Raw genomic sequence first — 16366 nt, 5'->3', positions numbered from 1 at the left:
AATTATATTTATAGATTTGTTGATAATTTTTCACAAATTCACTGAAAGAAAAATTAGTTGAGTAATTGTCCTAAATATACTAGACAGTGCAAAATAATTATGTAATAAAACTGAAATTTCTCTAGCTTACTAGGTATCTTCCTGAAAAAATTTCACAGCTGCTATAAGTGGCTTCTTTCGAAACTCAACCTGTATATCCTCTGGCAAATTATGCAATCCAGTAACCTGACCAGGCCACCAGCATGCACCCAGTTTAACCCAGACAACATCTCCATCCAGATAGTTGATTTCTGTTTGCTCACACATCTTGGCAAAGTAATTGATCCAGTTCTTTCATAAAATCAACATTGATAAACAAAGAAATATTGGTAATATTATAGCCCAAACTGTCTGCACGCTAAAATAAAAATTCCCAAGAGTTAGATACAGCAGTGTTACACAATATATCTAAAGTATCTCACGCTTAATTCAAGGATAGATACCTTTACAACTACGTACAACTGTGTGTATATATATATATATATACTATCTAAGCAAAAATGCAGAGTTACATCAACCAAATTAATACATATATGGATTCTATTATAATATTCTTCTCTACTGTTTTGACGATTATTTAGTACTTCATAGATATAAGAGTTGTCGAATACACATTATACATCTGTAGGTTTTATTTGTGAATCATCGAGAAACGTGATAATATGAAAATACACAATCACTGTAAATCACTGGAACTGTTATTGTTTGTATGATGTAATGTTTTCTTGTATCTGCACAACAGCAACACACTGCAACTGTCTTTCAAGCAACTCCTCCTTCTTAATCACAAGCATATTCCTCCACAATAATTACAATAACAATTAGTTCGGAGTTCTCGAACTATATTTAACTTAGCAACAGAATCGACGACACGTACAATTTCACGGTGTATTCATGAAAGAACTGAGAATACGCTCGGAACACGCGTGGTCTGGGTGCTTCAATGCTGACGTTGCTGGCGGCAGCTACGTCGGGCATTTTAGCCCGCGTGACGAGCGCAGTCCGTCTTCGATGTTCCGCGCTGGCGTATATATTTCCAGATCCGGGTGAACCGGCTGGAAACACGATGTACACGCACGAGAACACGCGTGTATACACAAAACGGCAAGGAACCAGTGAGCGTCGTCTCTGGAACGCACAAACGGTGGAAGGCGCGAGCGCGCTCTCTTTCCGTCCGTCCTTCTTTCTCCCCTACGTCTCTCTCACTCGCACGTTCGGTCTTTCTCACGACACCTCGCACCGTTTCTCGCCCGCTTCGCAGCGCACCACCAGGAGGCCGCCAGGAATATCTCGATACGCGATTTCGCGCGCATGCAATCGCCAAGAAGAGCACAGCACCCGTGCTAGGCCGTAACTTGGTAGACACAACGTTTGAAAACGATCTTACGTCGCTCGCGCAACAGACGTACGTACATACTCGGTTACCCGACTTGCAACGGGGCCCCGCACCGTAGATAGATGTGATGGCCGAAGGAATAAACCGTATACTTCTCTCTCTGTCTCGACCGTGTTGCCGCGAGTGCGAGATACTGCAACCGCAGGGTCGCCAACCTCCCGTTACTGGCAAAGCGCGCGCTTTGTTTATCTTCTTCGCTTATTCCGTAGGTGATGACGTTTCTTCTCAGAGATAAGTCAAGTAAGTCATAATTCATCGAAGTGTTATTTCATTTGTGATCGCAAAGCGAACTAGCGTGTGAAAGTTATTATCGCACATTTCTTTTTAATACTCCATAAAACAATGTGTGAACGTATTTAAAGATTATATAAATGTAATATTCACATATATATATTATTATATATATAACGAAAATAAAACTACACGAACTGAAAGAACCAAATCAACCAAAATTTTATCTATATTTGGCAATTGGTTCATAATGTTGAGAGAGGAAGGGTTATCAAATGTTTAACGCGTCTTTAAATTTTGTTCTTGGATTATTTTTAGTACATTTTATAATATCACATTTTTGAGAATGAAACATTCGCGTAATTCTCAACATGTAAAGTGAAATCGCGCGCAAATTTTTTCGCCCGGCGCAGTTGTCGGTCCTGTGTCGCCGGGCGGACAAGTACAGAGGTGATGATTGCGACGATGTTCGCCGCTACGCGACGCTGGTGTCGCGGCTAGCTTCCGGTGCATACGCCGTCTTCGTCGTTCAAGCGGCGCCGTTCAATTTTTTTCGGCGCGCGTTCTGTTTTCCGATTGCACTGGCGTTTCACACGCCGCGGCATTTGACGTCGACGAGCTTATCCTCGACGCCAGGATTCGCCGCCGTTAGCGCGCAATTTCTCCGCATCGTTTCTGATTTAACACCGGAAGTGTCCGGTACGTTGTCACGTCAGTCCTGACGTGTGTTTTCGGCCACTACCAGACGAAAAAATGGCGACCGCTGTGCCGTCACGATTCGCCGTTCTGAGTATCGAGGACGACGACTACAAGCCTAAGAAGACGCAGAAGAGCGCGACGACGAGTAAGACTAACGCGAAGAACAAAGGTGAGAAACCGAAGCAGCAGCAGCAACAGCAACAACAACAGGCAAACAAGAAAAAACAGAACAAAGTACGTATCGCGCAACCATTGTTGGTACGTTTTTGTTTTTGATTAGCCGGCGAAACGTCAAGCCGGATGCGACGTTATGGCGGGAAACCGGGCATTTCAAATCTGGTTTGCGGATTGTTGTGGATACAAATGTTATTTTTTTCTTTTATTTTAGGGAAAAAAGAAGAAAACAAGTAATGAAGATCAGCAGTGGGAGCAGTGGAAACAAAAAGACACGATGGTAAAATTTTGTAGAAAATTAAAAAATGATTTTGTTTTACCCAACGTTTTTACTTTTGTTGCAAAAATTTACTGTTTAAAAAGTGAGTGTCTTACTTTGATAAATACCTTTTTTATTGTTCAGTTAATTTAAAATTAATTATAAAAATATATATTAGTTGAGTTAGGAACTCTTAATAGTATTTATATAATTAGTTATATTTATTTTATAAGTTACTTTTATAATATGTTTCTCTGATGTTTTTCCAATTATAATGTCTTTAAGGCTGTTGAGGAAACATTTGAACAGGAATTGCATCAAGCCATCTTGCTGTCAAAACTGGCATATGAAGAACAATTAGTTAGTACAGCTAAGACGACAAAAGAACAGGATCAGGCTAAGAAATCTAGCAAAAAGTCAAAGAAGGCAACTATGTCTCTGGAAGAGTTCAATAACATGGGAACAAATGCAGCACCCTTAGTTCTAACGACAGATGAATCTTCGGATAATAAATCGAAAGGTGTGCTTTATAGTTAAATACCTTGGGAATGAGCAATTATGCCACCAAAGTCAAAGAAGATTCACATGTAACTGTTAACTTCTAATTGTAACAGAAGTGGATACAGAGTTCTTCGAGAGGGTAGAGAAGGAAACGAAAGACGAAATAACGAAGGGAAAAGAGAAAGATATTCTGAAGGCCAGGTTACATAAAATTGATGATGATATAACGTCCGCACAGTTAAGGGTGGAAATTGAAAAACGCGATGAAATAATCAGCCAATTGAGAAAAGAGGTAAACACATTAAAGGAAGAATTAGCACAAGTTAAAGAAAGGAATAAAAAACTTTATCAAATACTGTCACATGGTGAAAGTAAGTACATTTCTGTGCGATATTAGTTGATATCTACTTTTGATTGTACGTTGAGCACACTTGAAGATATTTATTTATTACGATATTTTCTTTACAGTGAAAGATAAAGCATCGGTATTAGCTGAAGTGGCAAAACTGCAAGAAATACAGGATGAATTGACGTCCGAAGTAGCTTCTTTGCACGCTCAGTTGGAACAGGAAAGATCCAAAACACGTACTTCTAGTACAGATGTGAAACCGTCTAAACAATCTGTATGATTAATTATGCAATTACACATCAATGTGTGTATTTAAATATTTTCAATCATTTTGCACTTATCGCGCGTTTCTTTTTTATTTCAGAACAAAAAAAGGCCGGCCAGTGAAAATGCCTAATTCGCTTCTTGCGGAAAACTGTACCATTGTGATCTACTAATTTTAATTATTAAGCAACAATCTGAGAGAAAAACGTTACATTTATTAAAAAAAAAAAATTTCGATCTCTTATATTTTGTACTTGACCGTTAAGTATAAGTTTAAGATATGTCCAAACAATAAGCGTTGTTAAAACATGATTGTGCATCGTAAAAATGAAATTACAGCCTAGCAGCTTCCAAGTTTTGTTTCTCTCAAAAGACTGTAAACTATATGTGCTTCATTTTCTTTATTTTTAGTTTTAATAAGTTAGAAATTTAAAAAAAAAATGGCGAGTTTCATTAAATACGATAGATCCACTTTACAAAACTGATATTTTGCTCTTCCAAAAGTTAAAAAATTTTTATAAATGTTTTGCATTATTTTTTTCTGGAAATACTCATGCCGACATACATCCGCGCGTGTGTAAATATATATATTATTATTAAAATATTTTGTAATAAACATATTCTACACACAATATGTGACTAGGATTATTGAACATTTCTACGTGTATCCCTTTTAACATTCTATATAATTATTAATAGTTCACATATAAATTTCTTGTCTAATTGTATAAAGGATTGATAATTTTATAATTTCTTATTTATTGGTATATATCTTCATATAATTTTGTTCTATAATATATTATTTGTATGTATTAGAATGTAATTGTAATTAATATACATTAAGTGTTTATATTTTAATTTGTGTATTTTATATATGCATAATTATTTATTGCGTAAACATTTATAAAGCAATTATACAAAGTCTAATGAAAACGTTTTTATCTACGTATAATCGCAAAAAACGTGTGAAGAGTAGAAATGCAACTAATGAATTATAATATGATAATACTTGTGGAGTTAATGTCACGTGATTTTTCAAATTTGCGAGGACTTCGCTTTACGATCATCTCTTTTCTCCAATTTCTGATGCTTTCCACCGTTCCGGTGGATGCCACGTCCATTCGCACGATACTAAGCTTTATCCGGATTATACGTGCGGTTGCGCATTTTTATGGAAATTTTTTTGTTCACTTTTTCTGCCTCGAGTTATTCCGCGTAAATTTTTTTCGGGCTCGCTCACGGCGACTTTAACATGCAGTTCGATACGTTACACCTCACGTTTCGATTCTTTCTTTCCCTTTTTTGTCCTTTTTTGTACGGCTTTGCTTCACATTCGTTCTCCCGTACGCGCGCGCAAAAAAAAAAAACCAGATTTCCATATTCGCGTTAGTTTTAGATACGGATTATATGTCTTGTACAAAAAAAAAACGGATAAACGCGGATTATCGTCTTGGTTTTTAAATAACTGATAAAAATTATGTGTTCGTGTGTAAAATTGAGTGAATTAAAGATTTACATGGAATACCAATCAGATATTAATCTTAGATTTCGCACTTTTAATATGAGCCGCTCATCGGCGTAAATACGGTGATTAAATACGCGGTGTCTTAATTTCGTCCGAGGAGACCGATATGTGGTAGCGACCTGTGCCATCGCGTACTCATCATCTTCTAACGGAGATCTTGACCAATAAAAGGGGCATTAGCGCTAAGTGGACGCTTCGCCTACTCGGTCATAGTTCTGTTTGCCACGCGAGAGCAGAGGGTGGAAAGTACAAGGGGTGATGTGTTTAGCGAGAGATATGACTGCTGCCTTATTGTATTTAAATCTATGCTCTTTTAAATGTTGACGTTTAATAATTAATCGTTAATTTTTACGGACGAGAAACGAAACTTTATTTTTTATAAGTGTTATTGATTTTTTGTGTTTTTAATTTAATTGTTTTATTCTTAATTGCATAACGTAATATGTCAATACTTTGATTAATGAAGAAATTTTTGAAATATCGACAGAAAATGTGTAAGATAAAAGTAACATTTCTTTCCAGGATTTTTCCAAAAAAAAAAAATTTATACGGTAATTAATTGCCGCATTACAGAAAAGTATCTTTTAGACTAGCGAGGTAATTTGTGGCGAAAGCACACAGATAGTTGTTCTCTGGGATAAAACGCGACTTTCTCGAGTCCATCGCTGGCGAGAGGAGAGAAAGACGAGCGTATTATAGGAGGGAAGGAAGAAAGGGTGAGAGAGTCAGAGGGACGGAGAAGAGGGAGACAACACGTCGAAAGGGAACACGGTAGATTGAGGGTTTTAGGACGCGCGGCGGTACAGGGGGCGACAGAGTGGGGATTCATTATCTGACAGTCTATTGTCATTTCTGCGGGCTGAGATTTTGCTCGGGCCAAGAGCACCGGCGCGGTGGCATTACTACTTGCTATATGTATATATAGGATGTGGCGAAATGCGATATCCTCTCTTCAAAAACACGTTTGTTGAAAAGTCGGCTATTTCAGTTGGCTGCATTTCCTTTTACACACGAGACGGCGACGCGCGCGTAGGTATCTCTTTTGCTTTTAAATTTATCCGTCACGCGACACGTATGTGTGAATTCAATGTTTTGTTTTGTTTTTTTTTTTTTTTTTTATATATTGTATATTCAAAAGAACACTATGCGAGAACAGTTACCTATTTATCGAATACGGGTTACAGAAACGTCGAAGCGACGAGAATGAAAAAGGCGAACGGAAAATTAATTCAGCGAACATTAGGCAGGAAAATTAAGGAGACGCGGTGACGACGACGGGGGAGAGACTCGTCACGATGTTATTCATCCTGCGTGTAGCCGCGGTGTCATTAACGCTCTCCCGCGGATACAGCGCACGAAATGTGTCGTCTGTCTCTGTATATATCTATATATATATATATATATATATATATATATATATAAATGTCAAGCGACAAAATTAAGACTAACGAGGAAAGTATTCGGAGAAGAAAAGGATCCTTGCCGAGGAACAGAAGAGATGGTTCCGTTTCTTCGTAGGATAATGAGATCGTGAGCGACGATCAGATCGAAAGATAACATTCGGAAGGATAGATCGTCAAACCTGCATTTTCATATAATTCGATTGAAAATCAGGAACGAGAATGCTCGACGATCGCGATTCGCGTTGTTGTCTGATTCTGTTTTGCAAAAGCAGCTCGTGAAAAAAAAAACAAAACAGAGGGAGAAAGAGAAAAAGAAATGGAGAGAAGGGTGTAATTTAAAGGGACGGAATTCACGTTGTTATATTTTGCGGGACATTTACGCTATTGAACGCACTAATTGAAAAACCCTTGATAAAACGAGGAGCTCGCGACAAGCTCGTACACGCTATATTTTCTTCTGATGTTACGCGATCTCACGCTTTTGCACAAGAACATCGATTTAAGACGATTTCGAAGTGAGCTCTTCAAATTGTGTGTACATTCGAGAATTCGATGAGGATTTGGAAAAGTTTATTCTCAAGTTTCTTTGCTTGTGGTAATAACAAACTTATTTCAGAGTTTGCGATATGCGTATATAGTAGCACACTCCGTTAAGTAAATCGAAATCTTTCTCATTAAAAAAACTGTCTCGCTACAGTAAAAAACTGACCTTTTTTTTCACTCTGTCACTTTTGCTTCTCATTCTTTATTTTTTTCTTCACTGTCTTCCCTTCTTATTTTATCTTGTTAATTGAAATAAAAAATGTTTGTTTGTTTTTTTTTTTTTTACTATTAACGTCGCCCCGATGTGTCGTCGTCGTCGTCGTCTACTAATAAATACAGTTTCTGAATGAGAGAACGAGTCAAGTCGTCGAGCAATCCGCTGCGATCGTTCGATATCTTCCTTTGAATGTCTAATATACATACACATATATATCACGAGTCGGATTACATCGCTCTAAGATCAAGTAGATCCTGCACGATGATATCAAACGATCAGATCGCATACATATTCAACGCGCTGTTTGTCGGCAAATTGTCGCCTAAGATACATCTGCAAGATACACCGATCGAGTCTATTGATATCTCGTGTTCATCGATATCTCATTATCGCACAATGACGATGATCTCTGTACCACGTATTTAAAGCAATCAAATCTGATTTTAAACAGTTTTTTTTTTTAATAGTGTTCTCTGCAAAGGTAGTGTCAGAAAATAATTAACGCGCGTGCAGCGAGCGCCTGCAGCGATACAGTCAAAAATCGTGATGAGGGGGTGTAACGCAAAGCGACGCACATATATATATATATATATACACACACACACACACATGCACGTGAAAAGATCATTGTCATCAGATTGCGAAATCGCGGTCGCGGCTTTGATTACCGTGCGAATTCGAATCGAAGGGTATTTTTACACATCGAGGCCGACTATCGCGGCATGTCAATCCGTCGATGTATGCGAAACGATTAAAATTTTAGAAGTATCGATTCCAACGCGGCGTTACCGTTGACAGACAGAGGGAGATCGTCAAAGAGCATAATAATTACTGCGGGCCCGCAGAGAAGAGGCTCAACCCTTTGTGTTCCGTAGTCATTTTACGAAAAGGGGCCGAACGCGCGAGCGAAGGGGGATACACCCCCTTGTCGCGAAGGGGTTCGCGGTTGGAGAGCACCCGTTTCGACCGCACCATTATGTAATTGATCCGGACGTGCGAGAGCGATCGTGTGCTCCGCACAGATCTTTCTTCTCATACAAAAATGTCGAAAGAGAGATAGAAGAGAAAGAGAGATGTGCGAGATGTATATCAGGCATTTTTTTTTTAAGTAAATTGAAACATTCATCCCTTCTATGCGCGCATTTATATTTTTAGGTCAAGCGACCAACTGAGAAGCTTAAGTCTTAACATAATTCGACAGCGCGGGCGCGGACGTCATTTGAAAAATCCGTTTGTTACGCGCACACCTTTTGCCATGTTCGCGAGCGGAGAGAGAGGAAAAATCGGTTGCATTGCGTTGCATCGCGCGATCCACGGATTTCCAAATTCGCTAGAGAATCATAATTAACAAGAGTCGATGATGCCGCCGTGTAACGATGGACACAATTAGAAAATTGTACACGCGCGCGGATCCCCAGCGCGATTTCTCCGCTACCCTTCTCATCAATCCGCGATACGTTACGATTAACGCGCGCCCTCCATTATTCATTTTCGTTTATATATTCGTCGGCGCAGTTCCCGAAAAGACAATCAAACGAGAATTATATCATCGGTCCACGGGATTCGCCCTCTCCTCACACAGACGCGCAAACGTACAGACACAACCGCGCGCCCCCGCGACGGTAGATATTTAATTAAAGTTGTTTGCGCGACCAAGTTCGGAAACTTCGGGGATAACTTACCGTCCGGGAAGCAGACGGGAGGGAGAACGGAGGCGGGGGGACCACATTTAATTGTCCTCGCATTAAATGCGTCCTTCGAGTTATGCTCGTCATCGTGTCACCGGAAGTCGCTATCGGGCCGCGCGTCACCGCGACGCGCTGTGAAATTTATTAATACCGGCGTCCAATTAATTTCTCCTCCCTCTATTCCCCTCTACTCCGTCCGACCAGTGAACGGAGATCGTTACGAATAAATATAATATAATATTCCATGCTTTTTCCCACACGTTTCGACGCGCCATATTTTATTTGGTTGAAATCGAAAAAATTGAAAAGGCTTTTTTTATATAAAAATTTCGTCGCAATTACTCCCAGACACATTTCTGGATAAAAATGGAATTTTATCTCATAAATAGAAAAAGAAAAAGTCAAAAAGGTTTATTTAGATTTGGGAAACGCGGAGGGGTGAGAGAGACCGAGCGATGATGGTATTCGCGCGCGCGGAACCCTGAGAAACGAGAGGCCACGTGAGATCGCGTAAACGTATTCGTGTCAAAAGCAGCTCCGGTCGAGACCCGAGTTATCCTCTGTGACCCCACTCTGTCATCTCGAACTTACCTCGCCTCCTTTCAACCGCGGCGACCGTGGCTGTTATTTCATACGCGATATTCTATCCCCTTTCCTCTCGAATATTCCGTCGCGATTTTTTTCTCGTCGCGTAAAATCGCACTACAGTAATGTTCCAGAAGCGATTCATCTCCACTCCTCTTATGTGTGTGTGTAAATAACATTTTATTTTATTTTATTTCTTTTCGTGAAAATACGTCTCACACAAATCTTTTCTTACTCGTTCAGCTCGTACAATTCGTGTTCTATTTAAAATTGACATATTCTGTTAATATGATTCGCGCAAATTGTAGATGAAACCAAATCGTTACCGGTAAAAATTTTCGTTCCTATTTTGTAATACGGAAGTGATGATATACATAATTTTACAAGTAATTATTACGAGCGCGATGCGTTTACGCGCGGCGTCTATATCACTCACGGCTGCGCGCTTTTTATTCTCGTAAAAAAAAATTCTCCGGCACGGTGCACTTTAAAACCTCAGTCGCTACGTTCCGAGTGCATGCATACGTTCCGCGAACACTTCGCGCTCTCGAAAACTCGGCGCGATAAAGCTTCTGCCGCGCTTCCGCGATGTTGCCCGTGCTCGTTGGGTCGCGCAAAGATCTCTGAAAGCCCATCGCGGCGTCGCGATGCGCCGGATTATCGCGTTAACATTCCCCGTCAATTAAAACGCGACTCCGTATCAAAAGCACGCTAAAACTGATACTCTTGAAAAAAAACCAAATGTTTATCTGTTTTATTAATGGCGTAATATTAGATTGCATTGTGATCCACTCCGGATCGGAATTCAATATCTGTCCGTGTTGCTCGCGCGCAGCATCCGGCTCGCTCGATATTTTCAAAAGTGAATTTTTTCGCGATTTAATTTTATTTTTAATTGTCACAAAAATCTATTTACTTCTCTTTATTTTAACTCGCAATAAGAATATTTTGTAGTATATTTTTTGTAATACAAAACTTTTTTTTTTTTTTTTTTTTATATATAATAAATAACTTCAAAGAAAGTCTGACGAATGTTCGGTTTTTACTTATCATTTACAATTCATTCACGGCTATTCGATGTGAAAAGTATCGTAATTCTAAAAGAGAAAGACAAGTTACTTTGATATCATCTCGATAAATGCAGTTGTGTATATCCGGATCTTTAAGAACCGTATCTTCGAGCGGCTTCGTGCTCATCGCACTCCCCCGCGCCGGAGGGCAAAGCGAATCCGGCAACCTGCCGACAACAAGGATCCAATATAGGAAACGCGCGGTGAGACCGAGAAGGAGGCTTACGTTTGCGTACACAAAGATATATATACATGTACGTATGCCGCTCGTAAATGTGCGTGCGTGCGTGCGTGCGTGCGTACATACGTGGGTCGCGTTAAGTGTAGCGTAGCTCTATGATTCTCACCCGGCACCCAGGCTCGTTCCATCCACCCACTTTCCACCCCCGCGGGTCGTTTCTGCCCCCTTCCAGTGGCGCGCGTATTCCCTGTCCCACCACCCCTCGGGTAGTCCTCCCTAAACCGCCCCGTGTCGTCCCCCGCGACGCCGCACCACGTCGTCGCTGTCACCAGGCTGGCAGTCGCATCGTATCGCAAACAAAAGACGAGCGAGCGCGCGCCACTCATCGCTCGCGCTCGATGCGACAGCGAGTGACGTTCCCCAGCACCCTCTGCCTCACCCTTGCCGAGCCCACGGCTCCGGCCACCCCCCGCACATGCTTTCCCTTCCCCCCTCTGTTGCACCTTCCTCCTCTCGTCGACTCTCGTCGTTCGTCCTACTCTGTCGTTTCCTCTCTCGCGTGATGACTCGTCCTCCTCGTTTCCACCACACGCACACAATTCGCACCCTTCTATCCCGACTCGGATACCGTTAGACGGAAAAGGAAAGACAGGCACGATCGGAACGACGGGCCGACAGAGAGGGCGACAGGGACTACTACTCTTCCATCCACTCTGCCTTCCATCCGGTCTCTGTTGTCACCCCCTCTTCACCCTCCTCGACGCTGCCGCGTCGCTCTTCTCTTCCGTGGCTCTACGATTCCTGCCTGCCTGCCTGCGCCTGTCCCTCAACTCACCCCCTGGCCTACTCTTCAAGCCCGATTCTCCCGTTACTGTCTCGCTCTTTCTCCCGTTCTCTCTCTCTTTCTCTCTCCCTCTCTCTCTCTCTCATTCTCTTTCGCGTCCCCCCGCTGTGCTGCCCCCGTTTTCGCCTGCTTCTCTTACACCGTCCCCCTTCCTCCCGTCGAAACCCAAACCATCGGCGACCACCACCATCATCGTAGTCACCCACACGCCACGGCGGGCTCCAGGCAGGCGTACCGTACAGCAGAGCTATCTGTTGTTATCACCAGTTATTTGCATCCCTTCGTAGTCGGAGGGGCGGCCGCCGTTCTCTCTCCCTCTTTCTCTACCTACCGCTCTGCTTGCCGCGAGAGAGGACGAGTAGTAGCAGTAGAGATGATAGCGGGCGGGGGAGAAGAGAAAGGCCCATGAGAAGAGCGAACGACGGGGGTTGCGGAAGGGGGCTTGAAATTCTCGGGAGCTTTACTTCCCGGGAATATTACGCACCCCGCTGCGAGCTCTCACTGTGAGCGCGCGACTCGAGTGATTCCTCATCTCTCGCCCTTTTCTCTTAAACCACCACCCGCTGCTGCCTCTTCCTCTTCCTCTTTCTGTTTCACCTCCTGCTCTCGCACCTCTTTCGCGCGCCCCGCGCGCGCGGAACGACAGATGCGCAACAACGGGGATAAATCTCGATTAAACAAGCGCGCGGCCGTCAACCGACTCGCGCTCGACCGAGGGCGCGATTTCGCGAACCGGTTTAGAAATCGAGAATTTCTCCGACGTAAGATTGCGAAAACAGTTTGTTAATTCTTGATTAGAAAAATATATTACAACTTGTGTTTGCTATATCTCGAAACTTTGTCCAATTCTAATTCGCTTTAAATGCGAAGACCAATGGCGACTCCTCCGTCATAAATTTTCTAATTAACAGGAAACGTTCGTTAAATGCGCATTATTGCAGGATATCAACGTCACCCCTTGCCCAGTGGTTTATTAAGCTCGGATTAATTCGTGAGGGTGCCGAATGAATAATGAAGCTTCAGAATCGCATGCGTCCTTGAGAGCATCGGCCGACGATGTTCTCGATATTCGCACGCTCTCAGAAATGCGGAAGGGAGAAAAGAGGGACGGCAAAAATGCAAAAACGCCAAAGAGATCTAGCTACTGTAACCGCATTGTGCCAAGTACCTATATCGGCCAGAGGCGAGCTGTCGAATTCATCCTGCCGGGTAGATGGAGAAAGAGGAACAACGCAAACGGGGATTGAGGAGATGAGCGCAAGAACCACAACGGAAAAGGGGACGAGAAGGCGGAGGAGATAGATACCGAAGAAAGAGCACTGACGAATCGTCGGTGTTTAAAATTCCCGTGAGACTTCGCGGTTTCGCGCTCTTCTCCGTCGCGAAAGAAAACGGCCGGTGTTGGTAGCGCCGATATACGTCGGGGGAATCGAGGAGAAAGGAACGGGTACAGCTATCGGGGTTGCACAGGGGGACAACCGGAAAGGTGGCGGCGGTGGTGGAAGAAGCGATGTCGGGAGAAGGGTTGCAGTCGACAGATTGCCGCGGGGACAAATAAGAGTGTATCCAGTCGCCGAACGCGACGAGGCGAATTTCGGGTAAATTGTTTCCCCGCACCCTCTTTCCCTCCGCTTCTCCTCATTCTCAATCTGTTCCTCTTCATGCCGCCTCTTCGGGTACTCGAGCTTGAAGAAGAGACTCTCGGTGCCGTCGAAACGTCGATTGAAATTTAGGGGTGCTCGCCCGCGAAGGACGAGTTGTCTCTGCTACAGGACCACCCTCTTCTCTCCTCTTCCGTCATGTTACACTCCTTTCTCTCGTTACTCTTTCTTTCGTCTCTCTTTCTTGTCTGGAGAATTCCGCGCGAGTTTGTACGATCCGCTTTGCAAAGTTCATATTTGCGCGAACATCTCATCTTCTTCTCCTCTAATTTATTTAGAGTTATCACCGAAACCAAGCGATCGAATACTCCCCTTCCTCGGTTTTTTTCTCGAAATAATCTACTAAGACAATTCATTATTTTTTTAAATACGTCCGAAATTCTAAATTGTATTCAAGTTTTGTTTACACTTATATCGTTTTGTTCATTCGTTTATTAATTTTTTTAATGCACGATAATGCGGCTTTAATTTGTATACTTTTTCATTCACGCAATAACACACGTGGGTATTGGAAAATAGAACTGAGGAGAATACGGTGGAACACGTTCGACGACGTACGAGGGACGCGGAGGTGCTGGGTCTGAGAAATTCTTTGCATAATTAATGAGCGTGTTGCGAGTGCGTGCATGGATTTAACGCGTCCCTCGCGTCGAATCGACTATGTCAAGAAGAACAGGGAGGGGAGAGGTGGTAAAGGGTAGAAAACGCAGCGTACCGACTTGGGTGGTGTGTGCGAACGCTTTCGCGCGTTTCTACCCCTCGTGGCGGACCAATTAGCATCGTTTTACGTACGGTGCGACGTAAGTGGTCATCCAGCCTCTCGCTACGTCGAGCAAAGAGAACGCGGCTGCGCGTCGCAGGGAAAAGTCCTGGTAAATAATAAATGCGCGCAACGCGCCGGAACAAACTTTCGGCGCATTATTTATTCCTCTTTCCGTTAATCGACCACCCATACATACGCCGCAGAAGGACTAATTACCGTCTTCGCAAAGGAAAACGCTTGTTTGTCAAAAATAATTTACGTGTCATTATTTATTGACAAAAAATGCAAAGTTTTATAAAAAAAAAATCATCTTGTGAACATCACATTTACACATGCATGCGTATGTAATTAAAATGATCAAAAGTTTTTAAAATTTATTTTTATACCGACGTGTTGCTGCTTGGCAAAGAATTTTTGGAATATTTATATCCGAAAGAAATTATTATTTTCAGATCCGTTTCGCGCACACAATGGAGAAGAATATCTTTCGTCGCAAATATCGAGTATACGACGATTGTGCTCTTTCGATCTCCGACGGATTTAGCAATGTGTATTACATTCGCGCACGCAGCTTCCGTACCTACCTATTGAAAAGCACATCGCTCATTGAGCTGCGTTCCCATGCACAGTTCTGCGCGCGTAACGTATCGAGGGAAACCTCGATATCCTTTAAAATCTAAATCCGAGCGCGAAAGAGGGTTCGGCCGTTATCGATCCCATTGCGAAATTTAGAATGTCGATGCGCGCGCGAGGGATCGAGCACCCCCTTTTACACGGATATCTTCTTCTTCCCTGTTGCTTTGTAAAGAAGAGTGACGCATTGTCTAATTTGCGAATAATCCGACCTGTGTCGCAACGTTATTCATATATAATAATTGCAAACTTTTTCTGATTGAAAAATATTAAAATTAAATATGTTTTGTAAGAATTTAATAAAATATTGTTTTTCTACAATTAAGAGAGAACACTCGTGAAGAGATAGAGAGAGGAGTAAGAAGAATTCTGAAACGTTCTCTCTTACTACGCAAAGTTATTCTTCTTTCTGCGAAGTTACTTTGCAGATGCGAACAATGTCTGATGATCTTATCTCATTTGCAAGATGGAGTCCTGCATTCCGCGCTCTCGTGGCTTGCGAGGGGTTGACGAGTCGCGGGGGACACTTGGCAAACTGTACGAGACGCGCAACGTGTGAGTTTTTCAATTCAATCCGGCATTAGAGATCGGCGTGCGCGATCCGATCCCTTCGCGGTAACGTGCAAACATGTTCTGGATACAATACATATATATACGCGCAGTCGAAGAGACACACCGAGAGAGAGAGAGAGAGAGGAGAGAGAGAGAGAGAACGAAGAGAAGCAGAGGAACGAGTCGCGGTATAAAACGGTGGAGCGTGCGGAGGGTAGAAAAAGATTCTCCTTTGCCTATATCTGTTTTCCACTTTTTTCCCCGACAGGGCTACCACGCGAGAGAACCAGCCTCTCTTTCTCCCCGCGCTTACACTCACCCCCTTTTTAGTGCCGCCTTCCTACTCCTCTTCCTCGCGCTACTCTTTCTCTATCTGTCTATCTTCCTCCCGTTTCATTCTTCGCGCTGCAAACGCGCGCGGTTCCTCCCCCCCTCTGCCACCCTCTCCCGCTTCGTCTTTGCCTCGAAATGTGGCATTCAACAGGGCTTCCACGCTGCTTGCGGTGGTGCGGAATCCGCGCCGGTTTGCCGCTACGCGCGCGGCTACGCGGGCGGAGGGGGTGCATCGGGGAAATGATGCGCAGATTGGCCGGATCATCTCAAAAACCACCAACCCTCCCGCCTCCTAGCCCTCCTCCTCCACCTCCGCCTCCTCTTTCATCCCCTCGTGCTCGTTCATCCTCTGCCTCCCTCGTGCTCTTCGCTTTTCCGCAGGCAGCCGCTCCCCGTTACTCTCGCACCCTCGTCGCCGACAGTCGCCAAGGGGTGGAATACAACCCCCACCGTTGC

The 16366-nt window shown here is 43.1% G+C and overlaps 1 protein-coding gene and 1 long non-coding RNA gene across 3 annotated transcripts; one reads left to right on the top strand and one right to left on the bottom strand.

The window, feature by feature from the left end:
- Positions 1-2: 2 nt before the first annotated feature.
- On the bottom strand, positions 3-573 carry LOC109858977. Its single transcript, XR_002250660.1, has 3 exons — positions 483-573; positions 131-397; positions 3-41 (listed from the first exon to the last, which is right to left on the bottom strand). It is a non-coding gene; the product is annotated as an uncharacterized LOC109858977 (long non-coding RNA).
- A 1028-nt stretch (positions 574-1601) lies between these two features.
- On the top strand, positions 1602-4567 carry LOC109858968 (G kinase-anchoring protein 1-like). Of its 2 annotated transcripts, none has more exons than XM_020436738.1 (7): positions 1602-1675; positions 2402-2599; positions 2754-2819; positions 3108-3318; positions 3413-3670; positions 3768-3922; positions 4013-4567. In XM_020436738.1, the coding sequence occupies exons 2-7, from the start codon at positions 2420-2422 to the stop codon at positions 4043-4045; spliced, it is 903 nt and encodes a 300-aa protein (XP_020292327.1). In that variant the 5' UTR covers positions 1602-1675; positions 2402-2419; the 3' UTR covers positions 4046-4567. The 2 variants fall into 2 exon arrangements, with proteins under 2 accessions (XP_020292327.1, XP_020292318.1); XM_020436729.1 differs by having other exon boundaries at positions 3084-3318.
- The last annotated feature ends 11799 nt before the right edge of the window (positions 4568-16366 follow it).

This window comes from Pseudomyrmex gracilis, unplaced genomic scaffold (assembly GCF_002006095.1).
Source record: "Pseudomyrmex gracilis isolate BER0280 unplaced genomic scaffold, ASM200609v1 scaffold_6, whole genome shotgun sequence".
NCBI lineage: Eukaryota > Metazoa > Arthropoda > Insecta > Hymenoptera > Formicidae > Pseudomyrmex > Pseudomyrmex gracilis.
The sequence above is the reverse complement of the archived record's forward strand: the minus strand, read 5'-3'. Positions and strand labels throughout refer to the sequence as shown.

What these genes read in the sequence shown, in the direction of transcription:
- LOC109858968 (XM_020436729.1), top strand. Translation starts at nt 2,420, where the DNA reads ATGGCGACCGCTGTGCCGTCACGATTCGCCGTTCTGAGTATCGAGGAC. An exon ending in TTCGGATAATAAATCGAAAG is followed by an intron (nt 3,319 to 3,412) that starts GTGTGCTTTATA and finishes TAATTGTAACAG; the next exon opens with AAGTGGATACAGAGTTCTTC. An exon ending in TGAAACCGTCTAAACAATCT is followed by an intron (nt 3,923 to 4,012) that starts GTATGATTAATT and finishes TTTTTATTTCAG; the next exon opens with AACAAAAAAAGGCCGGCCAG.